Source organism: Rhinoderma darwinii, chromosome 4 (genome assembly GCF_050947455.1).
Source record: "Rhinoderma darwinii isolate aRhiDar2 chromosome 4, aRhiDar2.hap1, whole genome shotgun sequence".
NCBI classification, from domain to species: Eukaryota; Metazoa; Chordata; class Amphibia; order Anura; family Rhinodermatidae; genus Rhinoderma; species Rhinoderma darwinii.
In genome coordinates this window covers 315,569,444-315,591,947 of record NC_134690.1, presented here as the reverse complement: position 1 = coordinate 315,591,947, position 22,504 = coordinate 315,569,444, and the positions used below count along the sequence as shown (strand labels likewise).

The 22,504-nt window shown below is 42.9% G+C and overlaps 1 protein-coding gene across 4 annotated transcripts in view; it reads right to left on the bottom strand.

Moving 5' to 3' along the window:
- Positions 1–599: 599 nt before the first annotated feature.
- LOC142761219 (protein Mis18-alpha-like) overlaps positions 600–22,504 on the bottom strand; it is a 70,176-nt gene continuing 48,271 nt past the window's right edge. For 2 of the 4 annotated variants that reach the window (XM_075864412.1, XM_075864410.1), the window contains 2 exons: positions 16,022–16,118; positions 600–919 (listed from right to left, as the gene is read on the bottom strand). In XM_075864412.1, coding sequence (XP_075720527.1) covers positions 842–919; positions 16,022–16,118 — 175 coding nt within the window. In that variant the 3' untranslated portion in view covers positions 600–841. Of the gene's footprint in view, positions 920–16,021; positions 16,119–17,357; positions 17,397–22,504 lie in introns of those variants that run through there. The other 2 variants (XM_075864414.1, XM_075864413.1) reach the window with 2 other exon arrangements.

Below are 22,504 nucleotides of genomic sequence, written 5' to 3'. Positions count from 1 at the left end.
TGAATAGAAAACCCCTAATATTTATAAGACCTGTACAACCCCAAAGAAAAAAAAAAAGCAATGGTTTGCATATTAAAGAGGCTCTGTCACCACATTATATGTGCCCTATCTCCTACATAATACGATCAATTTTGACAGCGTTATGACCTATTTTAGATTTATGCAAATGACTTTCTTAATGCCCAACTGGGCGTGTTTTTACTTACTGAGCGATGTGTTGTGGAGAGACGTGTATGATGCTGACCAATCAGCATCATACACTTCTCTCCATTCATTTACTCAGCACATAGTGATCTTGCTAGATCAAACTGTGCTGGCACATACTCACACATAACGTTACTGAAGTGTCTTGAGAGTGAATAGACATCACCACCAGTCAGCAGAACGCGATGTCTATTCACAATCCCGACACTTCGGTAACGTTTGTGTGGGACTTAATGACAGCAAGCGTTATCTTGCGAGATCACTATGTGCTGAGTAAATGAATGGAGAGAAGTGTATGATGCTGATTGGTCAGCATCATACACTTCTCTCCACAACACATCGCTCAATAAGTAAAAAAACACGAGCAGTTGGGCATTAAGAAAGTTATTAGCATAAATCTAAAATAGGTCATAACTCCGTTAAAATTGATAGTTTTGCTAAATAAAAAACCACTGATGTAATCTACATTACAGCACCGATCACATTATGTAGAAGATAGGCCACTTATAATCTGGTGACAGAGCCTCTAAGTGGTTTCAGGGAATTACAGATTTTTCTTTGTTTGCCGCAATTTGTCCCATAAAATAAAAACGTATCATAATTATAGAACACTTTTACTGGAGTACAAACAACATTCCTATGGTCTTCCAGAAGATTGAAATAGTCCTTCAATTTCTTTTATTGATCTCTCACAGACGCCAAGCACTGTTCTGCACTAAAATTTAGATAAGAAACGAGGAGAGAAAAAAAAAAAAAAAAAAAAAAGAAAAAGAAAAGAGGGTTAGGAGTTTCACGATTTCCTGAAAATTCACAACAAAATTGAAGGAACAATAAACCTAAATAAAAGTAAATAGAAAAAGTTGTCAATGCTGTTTGTAAATAGGCAGAAACTTCTGCACGTTCCTTAGACAAAAAGGGGACCGGCGTTTCCGCTTTTCTGATTTGGCACCCTCATCACTCCTGCGCTGCTCGTACAAGGTCCTGACGCCGAGCAGCACTATATATGTGAGGCAGCAATTCAACGACATCAGTGCTGCACTGCATACAACGTACTGACGCCGCCCTATGCCATTCCGTTATATTAGAAGTGCTGGATTGATGAGGGAGCTGGAGGAGAGAAGATGGGAGAATAAATTGTAATAAATATTTACCATTTTTAATGTCCAATGGGGAGGTGGAGAAGAACAATAGGGTCCAAGTGTGGGCCACTACCTTCCTGCGCCCCATAGAATGAAATCTACGTTAGCCAATGTTCACTATAATTTACGCCAGTTTTCTGGCGTAAACTAGAATAAATTTGCCGGGCCTCGTTGACCACGCCCCTTTCTCCAAAGCCATGCCCTTCCTTCAAAAATGATGGTGTCGAAAAATATCAAAGGTCTTTTGGGCCCTTTTGCGACTTTTCTACACCAGTAAACTGGCGTAGAAATGATGATAAATTACCCCCCATAGTCTTGTAATGTTCCTGCAGAGAACACGGGAATTAATTTCCTGTTGATCTGTTCCAGTTTTCACTGAAGAACTGTTGAGGGGGTGGGGGGTCTAGGCTTAGAAAAGGCTGCAGGACTTAACAATCTGTATCCCACTACAGACAGTACAGGGTAGGGTAGATGCTCCTTCTGCATGGAGTTTACTTACAGCCAGACACAGGATTGTGAGAAGGAAGAAGATGGCTGACCTCATGGGTCACATGTATAGAGAATTCTTTATATATTTCTCAGTATTGAAAGGATTGATCAGTCACAATTTTTTCCACAAAGAACTTAAGGTATGTTCACACGGCTAACGAAAAACGTTCGTAAAATACGGAGCTGTTTTCAAGGGAAAACAGACTCTTATTTTCAGCCGTTTTTAAAGCATCAAGCGATTGATGCTGTTTTTACGGCCGTTTTTTAAACGTTTTTTCTATGGAGAGTGAAAAACTGCTCCAGAAATGGCTCAAGTGACATGCACTTCTTTTTTACAGGGTGTTTTTTTATGCACCGTTTTTACAAATGGCTGTGTAAAAAAGCGCCCCGTGGGAACTAAACAAAGTTTTTCCCATTGAAATCAATAGGCAGATGTTTGGAGGCGTTCAGCCTCCGTATTTTTAGCCGTTTTTTAAGGTACCGTATTTTTCCGTGTAAAAAAGCGCCCCGTGGGAACTAAACACAGTTTTTCCCATTGAAATCAATAGGCAGATGTTTGGAGGCGTTCAGCCTCCGTATTTTTAGCCGTTTTTTAAGGTACCATATTTTTCTGACTATTAATGCAGCTTTTAGCAAGAATAAATCTTGCTAAAAAGTCCCTGCGTCTTCTAGTCCGCAGTCAAGGGAGCCGGCCTCGCCGGGCCCCATGACCGCTTCATTACTTAACCCCTTCCCGACCCATGACGTGTCAGCACATCATGGAGCTGGTGGGGGGGGGGGTGATGTATGGAGCGGGCTCACGCGCTGAGCCCGCACCATACACTGCAGGTGTCAGCTTCTGACACGCTGCTCTAACGGCCAGGAACAGCAATTTCGCTGTTCCTGGCAGTTTAATGGGCATGTGCCATAAAACACATGCATCCCCTATCCACAGGATAGGGGACACATGTGATCGATAAATGTCAGATAGGTTAAGGTCCCACCTCTGAGATCCGCACCCATCTCTAGAACAGGCCCCCTAAACCCCGTTCTAGCTTTCTGTGCTCTCCAGGCCACTTGATTACATGTGGAGTTACTGAAATAGCGTAACTTGCTGTGCTACGCTGTTTCCGTAACTCCCATAAAACTGAACAACAGTTACAGAAACAGCGTAGCTCACATGCTACGCTGCTTCCGTAACGCCCATTCACTACTATGGGAGTTAAGGAAACAGCAAAGTTACGCTGTTTCAGTAACTCCACATGTAACTAAGTGGCCGCTGGTTCAAGTCCCCTAAGGGAACTAATAAAATGTGTAAAAAAAATTAAATAAAATGTTAGATAATATTAAAAGTAAAAAAAAAACAAAAACACCTTTTCCCATTTTTCTTCAAGCACAATGTAAAAAATAAAATCATTTGGTATCGCTGTGTCCGTAAAAGTCCGATCTATTACAATATACCATTTAACTCGCACGAGTGAGTTTAAAAACGTAAATCAAAATATTTTTTTTGTCACCTTATTGCTTAAAATATGAAAAAAAACAAAACAAAAAACAGTGATAAAAAAATAATTTGTATGAACCAATAAAACTACAACTCGTCCCGCAAAAAATAAGCCCTCACACCGCTCAATCGATGCAAAAGAAAGAAAAAAAATTAGCGCTCAGAATGTGGTGAAAGAGAATAAATTGTTTTTTAACAAATAATTTTTTTCCTATTTTCTGTGCTCTAAAACCTGGGTGCGTCTTATGGTCAGGTGCGTCTTATAGTCCGAAAAATATGGTAGTTCATGCCCCGAGCAGCTGAAAATGAGCCGTGTGAACATACCCTTACAATGCTATAAAACTAACAAAATGAATACTAAACTTACCAATTCCCTGACGCTCCCTGGGTCCCAGGCCGGTATCAGTTCTTCCTGCTCTAGAGAGAACATGTAAACTCCAATGGAGTTACTGCAGTGGGCAGGGACTAGCTGCAGCACTCACATGTCATCGATGGAGCAGGAAGAACAGATACCGGCTGGGGATCCGGGAAACATCTGCACGGGAGCAGCAGGGAAAGTGTATGGTGAGCATTATAAAGCAATTTTATAGAATTGTAAGCTATTTTCAAAAAAATGTTTGTGTCTAGAATGTTCTAGAAAATAGAAGCAAAGGAATTGCTGACTTTATTTTTGTGTGTGCATTCTTTTTAAAACGATCAGAGAAGAAATCCAGAAAGTCAAGCGTTCATAAAACCAGAAGTTTATTGTTAACTAATTAAAATTGCATACAGCATTACCGCTTATGTTTTTCGGCCTTCACGAGCCGGATAGGTCATCAGTATGATTGGTGCGGGTCCGACATATAGACCCTGCACCGATCAGCTGCCTCCTGGAATCAGATGATATTGCAAGAAGCAGATGGCTCCGGTCAAAGAATAGCGGCCGAGCTGCAGTACCGGAGCTCTGCTCCTATTCAAGTGAATAGGACAATTGCTGCAGTTCTGCCCAGATGTCCTGAGATTTTCCTTTAGAATTTGCTGCTTGCATTCCAAAAGTCGTAACTTTTTTTTTATTCCGTCGACATAGCCGTATAAGGGCTTGTTTTTTGCGGGACGAGTTGTATTTTGCAATTGTACCATTTTTAGATGCTTATAATATATCGATTAACTTTTATTAACTTTATTTTAGGAGAGAATTGAAAAGAAGCAGCTATTCCAGCATTGATTTTCACGTTATAAATTTACGCCGTTTACTATGCATCGTAAATAACATGTTAACTTTATTCTATGGGTCGGCACGATTACGGGGATATCAAATATGTAAAGGTTTTATATGTTTTCCTACGTTTGCACAATAAAAACCCTTTTAGAAAAAAATTACTTGTTTTTGCATCGCCGCATTCCAAGAGACGTAATTTTTTTATTTTTCCGTCAATGTTGCCGTATGTGGACTTGATTTTTGAGGGCCAACGTGTAATTTTAATTAGTACTATTTTGGGGTACATAGGACTTATATTAACTTTTATTTAATTTTTTATGGGGGAATGGGAGAAAAGAGAATCTTGCCATTGTTTTTTGGACGCCGTTCATCCAGCGGTTTAATGTGTTAATTTTATTGTTCAAGTTGTTACGATCGCGGGGATACTATATATGTGTTATTTGTTTTGGCACTTTTACTAAATAAAACCACTTTTTGGGCAAAAAAAAAAAGTAGTTTTATTTGATTTTGACTGTAAATTATTTTTTTTTCCCACAAACTTTAACAGCTTTACATTTTTTTTTTTCTTTAGTCCCACCAGGGGACTTCACTATGCGATCTTCTGATCGCATATATAATGCTTTGGTATACTTCGTATACCAAAGTATTATTGCTAGTCAGTGTAAAACTGACAGGCAATCTATTAGGCATTTGCTGAAGACAGACCTGGGGGTCTTTATTAGGCCCCCGGCTGTCATGGAAACCCGACGGCGACCCGCGATTTCTTTGGGGTTGCCGATGGGGTGACAGAGGGAGCTCCCTCCCTCTGTCAAACACATTAGAGGTCGCTGTCGACAGCGGCATTCAATAGGATAAACTAACGGAATCGGAGCGCTTAGATTCCGGAAGTTGCAGCAGGAGCCAGGCTGTGTATAACAGCCGTACTCCTGCGGCTGATTGCGTGTGTACACGGTCAGTACCCACGCGATCACAGGACGGAAATATCAGTCCCCCTGCACGAACTAGCAACTGCAGAGGACGGATATATCCTTCCTTCGGCGTTAACAGGTTAAACAAAAAAAAAGCTCTATTTTGGTCTCATTCTTCCACAAAACATTGTTCCAATAGCCTTCTGGCTTGTGCAGGTGATCTTTAGCAATGTACAGACGTGCAGAAATGTTCTTTTTGGAGAGCAGCGGTCTTCTTGCAATCCTGCCATGAACACCATTGTTGTTCCGTGTCCTCGTGATGGTGGACTTATGAACATTAGCGAATGTGAGAAGTTGCTTAGAGGGTACCTTGTGTTCTTTTTGTACCTCAGGGACTATTGTATGTCTTGCACTTGGCGTGATCTTTGTTGGTCGACCACTCCTAGGGAGGGTAATAATGGTCTTAAATTTCCTCCATTTGTACACAGTCTTACTGGATCAGTGGAGTCCAAAGTCTTTAGATATGGTTTTGTAACACTTTCCAGCCTGACGAGCATCAACAACTCTTCTTTGGAGGTCCTCAGAAATCTCCTTTGTTCATGCCATTATAAACTTCCACAAACATGTGTCGTGAAGATGAAACTTTGATAGATTTCTGTTCTTTAAATAGAACAGGTCGCTCCACTCACACCTGATTGTCATCCCAATGATTGGAAACACCTGACTTTTGCCACTCAGATATGTGATATTGGATCATTTTCCTCAATCAATAAAAGACCTGATGTAGTTTTAGGTCAAATTTATGAAGAAATATAGAAAATGCTGAAGGGTTCAGAAACTTTCAAGCACTGCTGTAGCTCACAGATTAGTCCATAGTGAGGCATCCATAACATAACTGAATAAACTAAAGATGGTGTCAGTCATGTGACCCACATCATGTGACACCTGGCATTCAGGTTATACTGTCCAGGTAAATAGGTCATTCAGTAACAGAATTTATCAAAGTATTTCTACCTACAGCAACATCCTATAATCATGTCTGTCAGGAGAGCTCGTACATTCTTCTCCCTGTCTCCTGTGTGCTGTTAACCCCTTCCCGACATTTGACGTACATGTACGTCATGGAAAGCATTGACTTCCCGCAAAATGCTGTACATGTACGTCAAATGTTTGGCACCGGCTCAGAAACTGAGTCGGTGCCATCATCACCGGATCTCAGCTGTATCTTACAGCTGACATCCGACTGTAACGGCGGGGACCGAAATTAGCTTCGATCCCCGCCATTAACCCCTTAAGTGCAGCGCTCAAACGCGATCGCTGCACTTAAGGTGTTTGCAGCTCATCGGAGCCCCAGCAATGAAATTGCCGGGGTTCCGGTGGCTGCAATGGCAACCGGAGGCCTAATACTGGCCTCCCGGTCTGCCTAGCACCGAAGCCGGTCAAGATCCGCCCGGCGGCGGAGCCTGATCGGCTTCCGTAGCTGCCGGCAAGATGGCGCCGGGTCAGGAGCTGATCCGGCGTCATCAGCGGTGGATGTCAGCTGTACTGTACAGCTGACATCCACCTGTAACGGCAGGAACCGGAGCTAGCTCCGATCCCTGCCATTAACCCCTTCGATGCAGCAATCGAAAGCGATTGCTGCATCGTAGCGGTTACTAGCAGATCGCCAGCCCTGACAGGCAATCGGGACTGGCGACTGCTGTTATGGCAACAGGAGACACAATGGTCTCCTGCTCTGCCATTACGGAAGCCGATTAGGCCCCGCCGGGAGGCGAAGCCTAATCGGCTTGCTGTCAGTGAATGACTGACAGATCTAATACATTGCACTACATAGGTAGTGCAATGTATTAGAAAAAAAAAAATCTGACCGTTGGACCTTCAAGTCCCCTAGTGGGACTTGAAGAAAAGTGTAAAAAAAGTATAAAAAAGTGTAAAAAAGTGTAAAAAAGTGTAAAAAAAAGTGCAAAAAATAAAAGTTTGAAAACAATAAAAGTTTCAAGTAATCAAATAAAACACAATCCCCCTTTTACTCTTATCAAGTCCTTTATTATTGAAAAATAATAATAAACCATATGTATTTGGTATCGCCACGACCGTAACGACCTGAGGTATCAAAATATTGTATTATTTATTGCACGCGGTGAACAGCGTAAAAAAAAACGTAAAAAACGTTACCAGAGTTTGTTTTTTAGTCACTTTGCCCTACAAATATTAGAATAAAAAGTGATCAAAAAGTCGCACGTATCCAAAAATGGTACCTATAAAAACTATAGCTCATCCCGCAAAAAACAAGCCCTCATACACCTCCGTCGACAAAAAAATTAAAACGTTATGGTTCTCACAACTTTGCAACAGAAAAAAAATACATTCTTTTTACAAAAGTAATTTTATTGTGAAAAAAGTTGTAAAACAAAAAAAATGCTATAAATTAGGTATCGCCAGAATCGTACTGACCCGCAGAATAAAGGTAACATGTAGTTTATAACGCATGGTGAACGCTGTATAAAAAAAACGAAAAAAGCTGTGCCAGAATTGCGTTTTTTTGTTTACCTGGCATCCCAAAAAATAGGATAAAAGGTGATCAAAAAGTCACATGTACCCCAAAATGGTACCAATAATAACTACAGCTCATCCCGCAACAAACCAGCCCTCATGCCGCTACGTCTATGAAAAATAAAATTAGTTATGGCTCCAATAAGTCAGGAAATAAAAAAATATGCAGTTGTGCCCGAGGGGAACATTTCTTCTGTTTGAAGAGGCGATTTATCAAGGACCTAAAATTAGGGAACCAGGAAAGGGAGGGCCCAAACATATCCGCTGGAAGCGACGGTGCCCGTATTATACCAGGACAACACTTCCCAGCAAAATTCCTCAAACTACAAAGGTGCAGAGTGTGGACCAAAAGGGGGATAAGAAATGACACCATTTATCAGTGCGACACCGGCCTGTGCAGAAATGATTGCTTCACAGCGTAACACACATCTATGGATTATTATTTTTTTTTCATACCACCTGACTATGCCCCTTATATACTCCGCCCCGCTTACATGTACCCCCACATTATAAAACACCAGCAATACTCAAACAAATTTAGTACTAAGCAAAATCCGCTCTCCAAAAGCCAAATGGTGCTCCCTCGGCTCTGAACCCTACAGCGTGCCCAAACAGCAGTTTCCTTCAACATATATGGCATCGTCATACCCGGGAGAACCCTTTTAACAATTTTTGGGGTGTGTGTCTCCAGTGTCATAAGCTTGGCATGACATATTTGCCACTGAATGGCATATCTAGGGAAAAATATAAATTTTTAATTTGCACCATCTGCAGCGCAATCATTTATGGAAAAGACCTGTTGGGTGAAAATCCTCACTACACCTCTTAATAAATGCCTTGACGGGTGCAGTTTCCATAATGGGGTCACTTCTCAGGGGTTTCTTTTTATTATTTCACATCTGAGCCTCTGCAGTTGTGAACCAATACTTTGTAAATCGCCAAATTAGGCCTCCACTGCGCATGGTACTCTTCACTCCTGAGCCCTGTCATATGTCCAGGCAAAAGATTAGGGCCACATGTAGGGTGTTTCTAAAACCGGGAAACACCGCATAATAATTAGAGGGCTGTCTTGTTATGGTGGCACAAGCCGGGCACCACATATTGGCATATCTATGGAAGAAAATCCCATTTTCACTCTGCAACATCGAGTGAACACTAATTTCTACAAAACACCTGCAGGGTTAAAATGCTTACTACACCCCTTGGTAAATGCATTGAGGGGTGTCGTTTCCAAAATGGGGTCACTTCTGGGGGGGTTTCCACTGTTTTGGGCCCACAGGCGCCCAGAAACCAATCCAGCAACATCTGCACTCCAAATTGCGGTCCTTTCCTTCTGAGCCCTGCCGTTTGCCCAAACAGCAGTTTATGACCACATATGGGGTATTGCCGTACTCGGGAGAAATTGCTTTACAAATTTTGGGTTCTTTTTTTCCTTTATTTGTTGAGAAAATGAAAAAATTTGCGCTAAAGCTACGTCTTATTGAAGAAAAAGGACTGTTTTTATTTTCACTGCCTAATTCTAATAAATTCTATGAAACGTCTGTGGGGTCAAAATGCTTACTACACCCCTAGATGAATTCCTCAAGAGGTGTAGTTTCCTAAATGGAGTCCCTTTTTGGGCGTTTTCATTGTTTTGTCCCCTCAGGGGCTTTGCAAATGTGACCTGGCCTCCGCAAACCATTCCTGCTAAATGTGATCTCAAAAAGCCAAATAGTGCTGTTTCCCTTCTAAGCCCTGCCGTGTGTCCAAACAACCGTTTATTACCACATGTGGGGTATTGTTTTACTCGGGAGAAATTGCTTTACAAATTTTGTGGTGCTTTTTCTCCTTCAGTCCTTCTGGAAATGAGAAAAAATTAGCTAAACCTAGATTTTTTTGGAAAAAATGTAGATTATTATTTTCAGGGCCTACTTCCAATATTTTCTGCAAAAAAACTGTGGGGTCAAATCGCTCACTATACCCCTAGATAATTTCCTCAATGGGTGTAGTCTCCAAAATGGGGTCACTTGTGGGGGGTTTCCACTGTTTTGTCCCCTCAGGGGCTTCGTAAATGTGACATGGCCTCCGCAAACCATTCCTGCTAAATGTGAACTCCAAAAGCCAAATGGCGCTCTTTCCCTTCTAAGCCCTGCCGTGTGTCCAAACAACCGTTTATTACCACATGTGGGGTATTGTTTTACTCGGGAGAAATTGCTTTACAAATTTTACGTGCCTTTTCTCCTTCAGTCCTTGTGGAAATGAGAATAAATTAGCTAAACCTACATTTTCTTTGAAAAAATTTAGATTATCATTTTCACAGCCTACTTCCAATAATTTATGCAAAAAACTTGTGGGGTCAAAACGCTCACTATACCCCTAGATAATTTCCTCAATGGGTGTAGTTTCCGAAATGGGGTCACTTGTGGGGGGTTTCCACTGTTTTGTCCCCTCAGGGGCTTTGTAAATGTGACATCGCCTCTCAAACCATTCCTGCTAAATTTGAGCTCCAAAAGCCAAACGGCGCTCTTTCCCTTCTAAGCCCTGCCGTGTGTCCAAATATCCATTTATTACCACATGTGGGGTAGTGTTTTACTCGGGAGAAATTGTTTTATAAATTTTGCGATGCTTTTTCTCCTTTAGTCCTTGTGGAAATGAAAAAAAAAAAATCGCTAAACCTACATTTTCTTTGAAGAAATGTTGATTTTAATTTTCACGGCCTACTTCCAATAATTTCTGTAAAAAACCTGTGCGGTCAAAATGCTCACTACACCCCTAGATAATTTCCTTGAGGTGTCTAGTTTCCCAGATGGGGTCACTTTTGGGGGATTTTCACTGTTTTGGCACCGCAAGAGCCCTTCAAACCTGACATGGTGCCTAAAATATATTCTAACAAAAATAAGGCCCCAAAATCCACTAGGTGCTCCTTTGCTTCTGAGGCCGGTGCTTCAGTCCAGTAGCACGCTACGGCCACATGTGGGATATTTCCTAAAACTGCAGAAACTGGGCAACAAATATTGAGTTGCATTTCTCTGGTAAAACCTTCTGTGTTATAAAAAAAATTGTATTAAAAATTTATTTCTGCAAAAAAATATCAAATTTGTAAATTTCACCTCTACTTTGCTTTAATTCCTGTGAAATGTGTAAAGGGTTAAGACATTTTCTAAATGCTGTTTTGAATCCTTTGAGGGGTGAAGTTTTTAAAATGGGGTGACTTTTTGGGGGTTTCTAATATATAAGGCCCTCAAAACCACTTCACAACTGAACTGGCCCCTGTAAAAATAGCCTTTTGAAATTTTCTTGAAAATGTGAGAAATTGCTGCTAAAGTTCTAAGCCTTGTGAGGTCATAGAAAAATAAAAGGATGTTCAAAAAACGATGCCAATCTAAAGTAGACATATGGGGGATGTTAATTAGCAACAATTGTGTGGTATAACTGCCTGTCTTACAAGCAGATACATTTAAATTGAGAAAAATGCTAATTTTTGCAATTTTTCACTATATTTTCGTGTTTTTCACAATTAAATACTGAATGTATCGACCAAATTTTACCACTATCTTAAAGTCCAATGTGTCACGAGAAAACAATCTCAGAATCGCCCGGATAGGTGAAAGCATTTCAACGTTATTACCACATAAAGTGAAACATGTCAGATTTGAAAAATGAGGCTCTGTCAGGAAGGTCAAAAGTGGCTAAAGAGGGAAGGGGTTAATAAAAGCTAATATTACAAAAGACAAACATGACAACATCCCCTACAGACAGGTAGCCATTTTATAAATAATTTGGAGACCGTAAATACACGCATAGTGTAGTTTATAATTTTTCCACAATCGGTCCTATTCACTTAGCCCATGGATGTGTCCTCTGTCATGTTTCATGTAACCCTATTGCTAACTGAATGTTAGGTGTCACATGACACCTAGCGTGGGCTATACCATTGTACTGTGATAGGGGCCTCATGAACTATAAAATAGGTATGTGAGCAGAATTTCCTATACACGTATATTAGAGAACTAGGATTTCCTATTCTACAAACAAAAATATTTATTTTTTTAAAAACTGGAAAACACTGACTGATCTAACTAGGTTCAGTTTAGGAAATCTGCAATTTGACTGTCCTTACCCCTGAGCTGTACTGCTGAAAGGGAAAACAGATGGTGTTCTGCTAGGGAAAAGATCTTGACAGGGCCATCAGTAAAGCCAACATGGTGCCTCCCTGATAGTTGAACCCCTTCGCGCTCCTGGACGTACTATTCAGTCATGGTAAGCACATAATTCGCACTCCATGACGGAATGGTACGTCGCGGGACGAACAGCCATTTTTGCCGTCCTCCCAACACATACAGCAGCTGTCACAGCTGCTGTCTCGACCGATCGCTGGGTCCCCGCTGATTAACCCCTTAGAAGGCGCGTTTAATAGCGATTGCGGCTTCTTAGGGGTTAAACCACCATTGACGGCCCGCTGTAGGATAGCGGGTGGCGATGGTTTATACGGCATCCGGAGGCCTAACAATGGCCTCCGGCTATGCCCTCTACGGAAGCCTGGTGGGTCCTGATAAAGTCAGGACCCACTATGCTTGCTGTCAGCCAGTAGCTGACAGCTCTAATACACTGCACTATGCATGTAGTGCAGTGTATTAGAATTGCGATCAGGGCCTCCTGCCCTCAAGTCCCCTAGTGGGACAAAGTAAAAAAAAAAAAAAAGAAGAGTTTTAAAAGTAATAAAAAGTAAAAATCCCCCTTTTTCCCTTATCAGGCCTTTATTAATAAAAAACAAATAAACTATACATAATTGGTATTGCCGCATCCATAACGGCCTGAACAAAAACTCTTCGTTAATCTATCCCGCGCGGTGAACGCCATAAAAGAAAACCATACCAGAATCGAATTTTTGGTCACTTCACCTGCCAAAGAATGGAATAAAAAAATAAAAAGTTGCACATTCCTAAAAATGGTAATGATCAAATCTACAGCTCTCACAGCTTTCTTGATGAAAAAAAAAAAATTATGGCTCTTAGGCCCCATGCACACGAACGTGTTTTTGCAGCTGCAATTCCCATTAATTTCTATGGGCCCATGCACACGAATGTGGTTTCCACGGTCTGTGAATTGCCCAGGAGCCTGGACCGCAAAAAGATAGGACATGTCTTATTACGGCCGGTCCAGGCTCATAGAAATAAATGCATGCGGCCATGTGCACGGCCCGCGATTTGCGGGGGCAGCCAGCAGGTGACACTCCGCAGCCGTCCGAGCCAAAAATCACAGCCGTGCACACCACTACGGTCGTGTGCATGAGGCCTTAGAATAAGACAACACAAAAAGTAAATGATTTTTTACAAAAAATATTTTATTGTGCAAACGCCATTAACCCGTTAGTGACCGCCAATACGCCTTTTAACGGCGGCCACTAACTGGCTTTATTCTGATGCATATGCCTTTTTACGGCACTGCATCAGGATAAAGTAAACAGAGCAGTGAGCCGTCAAATCTCCCTGCTCTCAGCTGCCAGAGGCAGCTGAGGGCTGGGGGCATCCCTGCTCTGCAGTGTGAGATCGATATTATCGATCTCACCCGTTTAACCCCTCAGATGCGGCGCTCAATAGCGTGCACCGCATCTGAGTGGTTTTGGAGAGAGGGAGGGAGCTCCCTCTCTTTCCCACCGACACCCGGCGATAAGATCGCCAAGTGTCTGTCTCCAATGGCAGCCGGGGGCCTAATAAAGGCCCCGAGGTCTGCCTGGAGCTAATGCCTGCTAGATCATGCTGGAGGCATGACCTAGCAGATGCCTGACCGTTTTAAACGGACAGGCAGTAATACACTGCAATACAAAAGTATTGCAGTGTATCAGAATAGCGATCGGAGAATCGCATATTAAAGTCCCCTAGTGGGACTAGTAAAAAAAGTTTAATAAAAGTTAATTAAAAAAAAAAAAATAAGAAAAAAAAAAAAACTGAAAAACCCACTTTTTTCCCTTACAAACTGCTTTACTATTAAAAAACCAAAATAAAGTAAAAAAGTTACACATATTTGGTATCGCCGCGTCCGTAACGACCCTGACTATAAATCTATTACATCATTTAACCCACACAGTGAACGCAGTAAAAAAAAATTATAAAAAACTATGGAAAAATTGCTGTTTTCTGTGAATCCGGACTTTAAAAAAAAATGATAAAAAGTGATCAAAAAGTCGCATCCAAAATGGTACCAATAAAAACTAGCGTTATACACTTATAAGTACACTTATAAGTGGATACACTTATAAGTGGATGATGACCAGGCCATTTTGTGCATTAAGGACCAAGGACTTTTTTTTTTCTCCGTCGATGTAGCCATATGTGGGCTTGTTTTTGCCAGACAAGGTGCAGTTTTCATTGGTAGTATTTTGGGGTACATGGGACTTAACTTTTTATTTTATTTTTTATGTTGGGAATGGGAGGAAATAAGGAATTTTGCCATTGTTTTTTCGACGTCGTTCACCCGGCGGTTTAAGTAATGCGTTAACTTTATTGTTTGAGTCGTTACGATCGCGGTGATACCATGTATGTGTAACTTTTTTTTTTTTTTACACTTAAATAAAACTACTTTTTGGAAGAAAAAAAAAGTGGATTTTATTTTTACTGTAAGCTTTTTATTTTCTCTCATACAAATTTATTTAACTTTTACATTTTTTTTTTGTTACCAGGGGACTTCACCATGCGATCAGCTGATCGCTTATATAATGCTTTGGTATACTTCGTATACCAAAGCATTATTGCACGTCAGGGTTAGGCCCCGGGCTGCCATGGATATCCGACGGCGCCCCGCGATTTCTTTGCGGGGGCGCCGATGGGGTGACAGCGGGAGTTCCCTCCCTCTGTCAAACAACTTAGAAGCCGCTGTCGCTTTTGATCTGATGGGTTAAACTTCCGGAATCGGAGCGCGATTAGATTCCGGCAGTTGTGGCAGGAGCCAGGCTCTGTATAACAGCTGTGATCCTGGCTCTGATCGCGTGGGTACGCTGGCAGTACCAACCCAATCAGAGCGAAGGATATATCCGTCACTATGCGGGAACTAACACCTGCTGGTGACGGATATATTCGTCGCTCGTCGTTAAGGGGGTTAAAAAACATAACTGATATTGATGCGTTCGTAAAAGTCAACCATTATAATATATCATTATTTAGTCCGCATGGTGAACAGCGTAAAATAAAAAAATTTATTCTAGCATTCAGTTAGCAACAGGGTTGCATTACATACATGTGTTGGGGTCACAGAGGACATATCAATGCGCTAAGTTGATAGGACGGATGGTGAAATAATGATGAACAACTACTTCACTGTGCGTGTATTTACTTGTATAAAATAGCTGGATGTCTCTACAAGATTGTCATGTTAATAAAGTTGCGCCATGTTTAGTCTAGATGTGGGCTTCACCATTTTCGTTATTGTTTTTTATTCACAGAGGCGATCGTATTGTTATTAGGAAGATATGTGAGCAGAATTTCAAATACATGTATATTACAGAAGTGTATGATTTCCTATTCTACAAATAAAAGGTTGGACAACCCCTTTAAGTAATTAATAAAAATAAATTCTTTAGCGAGTTAATTATTTTATAGACTAAGAACATTTTAAGCTGAGGAAGGAGAAAACATGGTAAATACTAAAGAGGTTCTCCAAATTGAGCTCAAAATCCAATTTTTCTACCTCAAATATACACAGTTCACTTCTTTTTTTCAGGCAGATTGGAGTTATACGGCAGAAGTATTCCCTGACGTCTACCACGCTTTTCTATGCAATGGGGCACAGTAAAAAACGCATACAGCCCGGTATAAGTTTCTTTTACAAAGGGAGATAATGGCCGACGTATGTCATACAGTGGCATAAGTCAGAGTCATGCGTCAGAGGCATGTCGGGAAATGCTCATGAAGAAAACCGGACGTGCCTGAAAAGCTAGCTGTGAACTGAGCCTAAGTGAAATTAACTGCAGCCCTTCATGTACATTACACACGTTTAAATTATGTTTTTCTGATTATAATGTTAAAATTGCTAGCTATGCTATATTCAAAAGATCAAATCTTTTCCCTTTTACCTTTTTCAGTTGTGTTTCCATAAAGGGAACATTAAGAAGGTTCACCGACTTTTGATTCATTCTTGTTCTTTGTTTATGAGGGTTATCAAAGCAATAACTAAAATAAAGAAGGTAGTTATTTTGATCACATACTTTCTCAGCAAAATGTAACAAATAACCTTCTGGCTTTATAGAATAACTTTGCAAGTAGGCATTAAGGGGGTTTTCCACATAATCAATATTTATCAACTATCCACGGGGACCCCATCGATCTAGAGAACAGGCTTACCTGGTCACCTGCCCTGATCCCTGAGTGACAGGGTTTTGTGCTTCAAGAAAGGTAGCGTTCACACTTATGTTCAGCTTGTAATATAAGACAGGTTTATAATTACCTAAACTCACTATTTATGCATGGAAGGATTGTTCTAAGTTTTAGAAATGTTACTCTGCATAAATAGTGATATTTTACCACCACATATTCCTAGGCTTTATTAATTTGAATTAGTGCAAATTATGTACTCCTCCTTGGCTAAAAATACTCCTCAAAAATGGTAGAGGAGTATTTATACCCTGCTGGAAAGTATGTAGTGCAACCTCTGATCACAGAACAGCTCAAGCCAGCACAATTGTGACATCCCCACAGTAGAATCCAGCCATAGGAACACAGAAAAACTCTATTGTTAACATCACAGTAAAACCCAGACCAGCACCATTGTGATATCACAATGGAACCCAGATCAGCATTATTGTGACATCACAGTAGTACCCAGAAGTAGAAAAGCACACCAGAACTATTGTGACATAATCACAGCAGAATCCAGACAAGCATCGTGACATCACTGTAAAATCGAGCTATAGGAACACAGAAAAGCACCATTGTGACATCACAAAAGGACCTCAAGCCAGTTATATTATAAGCAGACAAAAAATAAATGTTATTAACATATCCATAAATTCTCTAAAAATTTTTGTCATTTTTTCAGATTACGACATTGGGCTGGATTCTTTCCTCTGGGTTTTGGAGTCCTTATAGAACTGTTTTCATCATCTATATGCGGCCATTTACATCTGGTCAACTTGGTCCGTTTTTTTGTTTCAACAATAGGGGCAATATAATATGACTTTTTGACATCCTTCCAGGGATAGCTACTATGGTAGTGGGCTTATAGTATATTTAGGGGAGTATCTACATGTGTACACACATTGTGACATTATTACATTGTTCATTTTATATTTTGAGGCGTTATGCCTCTAATACTTATACATTTAGATGGACACATTTATTGCATATATATATATATAACATTATACAGTATAAGCACTCTTTTACAATGTGTGTTGCTGCTGATTAACTCACCTATTCTAACATTTTCGGACTATGTATCCGGATGCATACCTAATAAATATACATAAACAATATATGGCCATATTATTAATCCCATACTAAATGTTTATTGCTGATAAAATCCTCTGTTTGAAACATTTTTCTGACCTGTTGTTCCATTCTAGTTTCGTTCCTGGACGCGATATGTTTTTCCAGGGGGTAAAATGGCCGCCGCGTACTGGAATTCATACTGCGCATGCGCGAAATTATGATAGCAAATTCTGGCCAAGATGGCTGCCGTGCTATCGAATGCGCATGCGCGGGAATAGCCACCCGCGATCCCGCGGGATTTCGCTATGCATTGCAAACAGGAATGATAGTCTCATTACACAGGTGTGCAATACATTTGTACACATACTGGACAGCTGAGACCTAGAGGAACGAGCCGTTTTCGGTTTTCTGCTATTGACAACTTTGAATGTTTTTATTATATACATCTGGGTGAGTCATTATGTCATTAACACTTTAATGTACCTAGGACTGTCTTTTTTCTGTACCAGTCCCTTATCTATCACTTTGTATATTCACATGTACACTGGCATTCATATTTATCTTTTAATATTGTATTTTGTTTTTTGTATCATCTATTTTATATTGGATTTTGTCTTAATCACTGTTTAATTTCAATTGGGCTTTGCAAGCCTTTATATACTTATGACTTGATGTGTGTTTTTATGCTTGAAAAAAGTCCAGTTGGACTGAAACGTCGCATGGGTGAATAAATAGCTCTTGCTCTTTTTGGAAGTGCTGCTTCTGTCCATTTTTTGTCTGCTTGATATCCAGGACCGCGGACCAGGTCTATTTGAGGCGTGCACCCACTTGCAGTCCAGTGCTGTGGAATCTTTTCGTTTTGAGTTATATTATAAGGTCACAATAGACCAAGTCAGACATCATGACAGTAATACCCAGTCAGGCACCATTACGATAGTGGAGCCCAGAGAAGAACTATTGTGACATCACAGTAGAACCAAGAAAAACACCATTGTGACATTACAGTACAAAAAAGGCTGGCATCAATGTGAAATCACAGTGGAACCCAGACAAACATTAGTGTGACGTTACCACAGTAGAGTCCAGACATAGAAACACACATAAGCACCACCGTGACAATCATGGTTGAACCCAGTCAAGAACCATTTTGACAATACAGTAGAACCCAGAGGTACGAACACAGACCAGCACCATCGTGTTCCTACCGCATCTGTTAGCAGCAAGTAACATACAGAAGTTAGGAAACCTGCCAGCAGAGGGGGCATCGCTGGAGCTTCTGTGACTACAGGTGGGAAGGTGGACTGGGGGAGTTTCTCGGACTACCTGATGAGATGAGGAAGGAATGGGGAGCCTGCTGTAATAACTAATGGAAGGCGGGCATGCTGTAACAACCGGGGTAAGTGATGGGATTACTGGGAAAGTGGGGGGCTGCTGCAACTAGTGGTGGGACATACTGTGACTATAGGGAAAGTAAGGGAGGGCTGCTGTGAGTTCTGGAGTATGGAGGGGAATCAAAAACCTCATCTTTAACCCTGCCGGCGGATGTGTGTTCTGCAAATATGGCGTAGGCTCAGGAGCGTAGACTGCACCATACCCGTCGGGTGCCACCTGTTTTATACAGCCTCCGTTGCCAGCCGTTTAATCCCTCAGATTACGAGGCTACCTCAGAAAGCAAATTGTTTTTATTTTGTAAAAGCAGTAAAACCTAAAAAAGACAAATTTGTGACGGCGCTCGCCCCGAAGAAATTGATCGACCAGCGGCTTGAAGGCTAATGTATCACTGTACCCATGAGGATATTATTGGGGGGCTGTTTGTTATGAGTGTCTAACCCCCCTTCCTTTCCTCCACAGGTGTTCTCTCAGGTTTTTTGCGGGAGGGAGTGTTGCCAGGCCAAAGGGGAATTTTAGGTGGGCCAGGGGGTTTAGTCTGTGAGGTCCGGGGGAAGGTGTCAGGGAACCCTTTTTCCCCATCATGCTGCGCTGCGGTGGGAGGTCAGGAAACTACATACACCCGTTACAGTAATCCAGCCGAGTCCGGGGTTCCGGCCCACTCCTTTTTGGGCTTATACAAACTTAGTCCCAATTAGTGGCGAGTCTCAGGGAGATCACCGCTTCACGCCGCTGTCCTTCTACGTTGCCCACTAGGTTTCCGCGCTGTTGTGTAGTGTTCAGGGGGGGTTTTCTGCCGGGCCCGACATAACACGCGAAGTATTGTTTAGGGGTTTTGTACTGTTAGTGGGACGCTAGTGTCCCTTTTCCTGGCCCTTCCCCCTCTCTTCGGGGGTAACCGTCTCTTTCCCCGCCTTTCTGTTTTCCTACTGTGACTCCACAGGTCTAACATTACGGTTGTTTCCCTGAATGCACAGGCCTGAACGTTCCAGAGAAGAGATCCTCCATCCTCCGTCTTCTATGGAAAAAGAAAGCGCATGTGGCGTTCCTTCAGGAAACTCGCTTCCGGGCGGACAGCATTCCACGGTTGACGGACTCATTACACGGAGGGGTATCACAGTACCTCACCAGACTCCAAGACCAAGGGAGCCTCTATCTTGATCTCTCGATCTCTGCCGTGGGAGCACGTGGAGACTCGCACAGATGGAGCGGGACGGTATAGCTTCGTGAAGGGTAGGTTGGCTATCTCCCCAACACTGGTCAGGTCGCCTTTTTTGAAGGGGTCCTGATGGAGTTGGATGGTTTCTTGGAAGGCACTCATATACTAGGGGGGGGGGACCTGAACCTTACATTAGACTCCTCACGCGGACACTCGTCGTTACCCAGGTCGGCACACCGTCGGGTGCGTCGGTTGTTACATGAACATCAATTGATAGACGCGTGGCAGCTTATGCACACGACGACGAGACTACACCTTCTTTTCGCCCCCCACAACACATACACCAGACTAGACTACTTCTTCATGCGCCACTCCCATCTCTCCAACCTCTCCTGAGTCTCAATAGATAACATTACCTTCTCGGACCACGCCCTCATTACACTCTCTCTCTGTCTCCCTGCAGCCCACCCTCGCTCCTAGCAGTGGCGGTTAAATGACTCGCTCCTGCAGGACCAGACGGTGATTTCAGAAATACACAGGGACCTAGGGGAGTATTTTGCTACGAATGTCTCCTCAGAAGTCAGTCCGCTCAGTGTATGGGAGGCACATAAGTGCGTGATCCGGGGTTCCTTCATCTGGATCGGATCTAAAAACTTAAAAGGGAGCGGACCGCTCACTTGAGTGAACGGTTATCTCGTATACACCTCCTAGAGCAGTCCCACAAGGCTTCCTTGGACCGGGTGATGGGGGCGGAGTTGGGGCAGTTGCATGTTCAGGTCCGCTCTCTTTGTCTTGCGAAGGCTAGGGCCTCCCTAGTAAAGTGTAGACGACAATTCTACGAATTCAGTAACAAACCGGGTAGGACTTTAGCACGGGCATTGCAGAAAACTAGGTCAAGCACCTATGTCCCCCAGGTACAGGTCCCAGGTATTGGGGGTTTACACCACCCCCAGGACATCTCAGAAGCCTTCCGGGCGTACTACCACTCACTCTACAATCTCCCGCAGACCTCTCCCACCGCAGAAAGGGGAACTAGACGGGAGCAGATGGAGGGATATCTCCGCTCCTCAGGGATGAAAAGTATCCCACAGGAAGCTCTAGCGGCTCTGGAAGAGCCGATTTTGTCAGAGGAGTGGTCATGGGTCCTGAAGGATTCTCCAGTGGGGAAGGCGCCTGGCCCGGATGGGCTCCCTATTCAGTACTACAAGGTCTGTTCAGATCTTCTCACGCCTCATTTCATGCAGGCCTATTACTCTCTCACAGACAGGTGCTCTCTCCCTCAGGATGCCCTGCGGGCATACATTACGGTTATACCCAAAGGAGGAAAGGACCCCACCAGCTGCCAAAACTACCGCCCCATTTCACTGCTTAATGTAGACCTCAAGAGGTTTGCGAAAATCTTGGCCCATAGGCTCACACCCCTCCTCCACAGTTTGATCCACTACGACCAGGTGGGCTTCATGCCCCTTAAGGAAGCCAGGGATAACACCACTAGGGCAATTAATCTGATTTATCACGCGGCTGCGTCTCTGCCCACGCTACTGCTGTCCACGGATGCGGAGAAGGCCTTTGACAGGGTAGACTGGGACTTCATGTTGACCACTTTGCGGCACATCGGGCTGGGTTCCCACATGATGCAATGGATTTCAAGCCTCTACTCATCTCCTTCAGCCAGGGTTAAGGTTAACGGTAGCTTATCTCCCCGCTCTCCATCTTCAACGGTACACGGCAGGGATGCCCCCCGTCGCCCTTGATTTTTATTTTGTGCCCGGAGCCCTTCCTTTGTCGGGTTCGCTCAAAACCCAGACATAGCAGGTGTATCAGTGGGAGGAAGATCCCATAAGGTGGCTGCGTATGCGGACGACCTTCTGTTCTTCCTCACGGCACCCAGGATCTCCTTGCCCAACCTCATGGCGGAGATAAGTAGATACTCGAAATTGTCAAATTTCAAAATGAACTATCAGAGGTCCAAGGCTCTCAACATATCACTGCCGCAGTCCCTAGTGGATGACCTGTCGGGTCCTTCTCCTTTTAGTGGGCCAGAGACTCGCTTCAATACTTGGGGGTCCAACTCTCCAGGGATCTCTCTCGCCTTTATGCAGTCAACTATCCTCCTCTCCTTCAGCGTGTAAAGGGCGATTTGGATTCCTGGACGAAGGGTACCTTCACGTAGTTCGGCAGATGTGCAATCTTCAAAATGAACATTCTCCCACGGATACTGTACTTCTTCCAAGCCCTACCGATCCACATTCTTCCGAGCTCTGTTGTCCTTACTCCACCGCTTCATTTGGGTGGGGAAACCGGCCCGTATAGCCCGCTCCACGCTTTTTCGCTCTAAGAGTGAAGGGAGCGTGGGGCTCCCTGACTTCGTATCTTACCATCAGGCCTCGCACTTGGCGCGCATCCTGGATTGGTTCCGCCACACGGAGGTCAAACAATGGGTGTCGATGGAACAGTCTTCTATGGCGGTCCCCTTGCAGGCCCTACCTTGGCTGGGCAGGGATACCCCCCTACCAGCAAGGACTCACCCGACGATAGGGCCCTCACTGGCAGTTGCGTCGAAGGTCTTCCCTCGGACAGA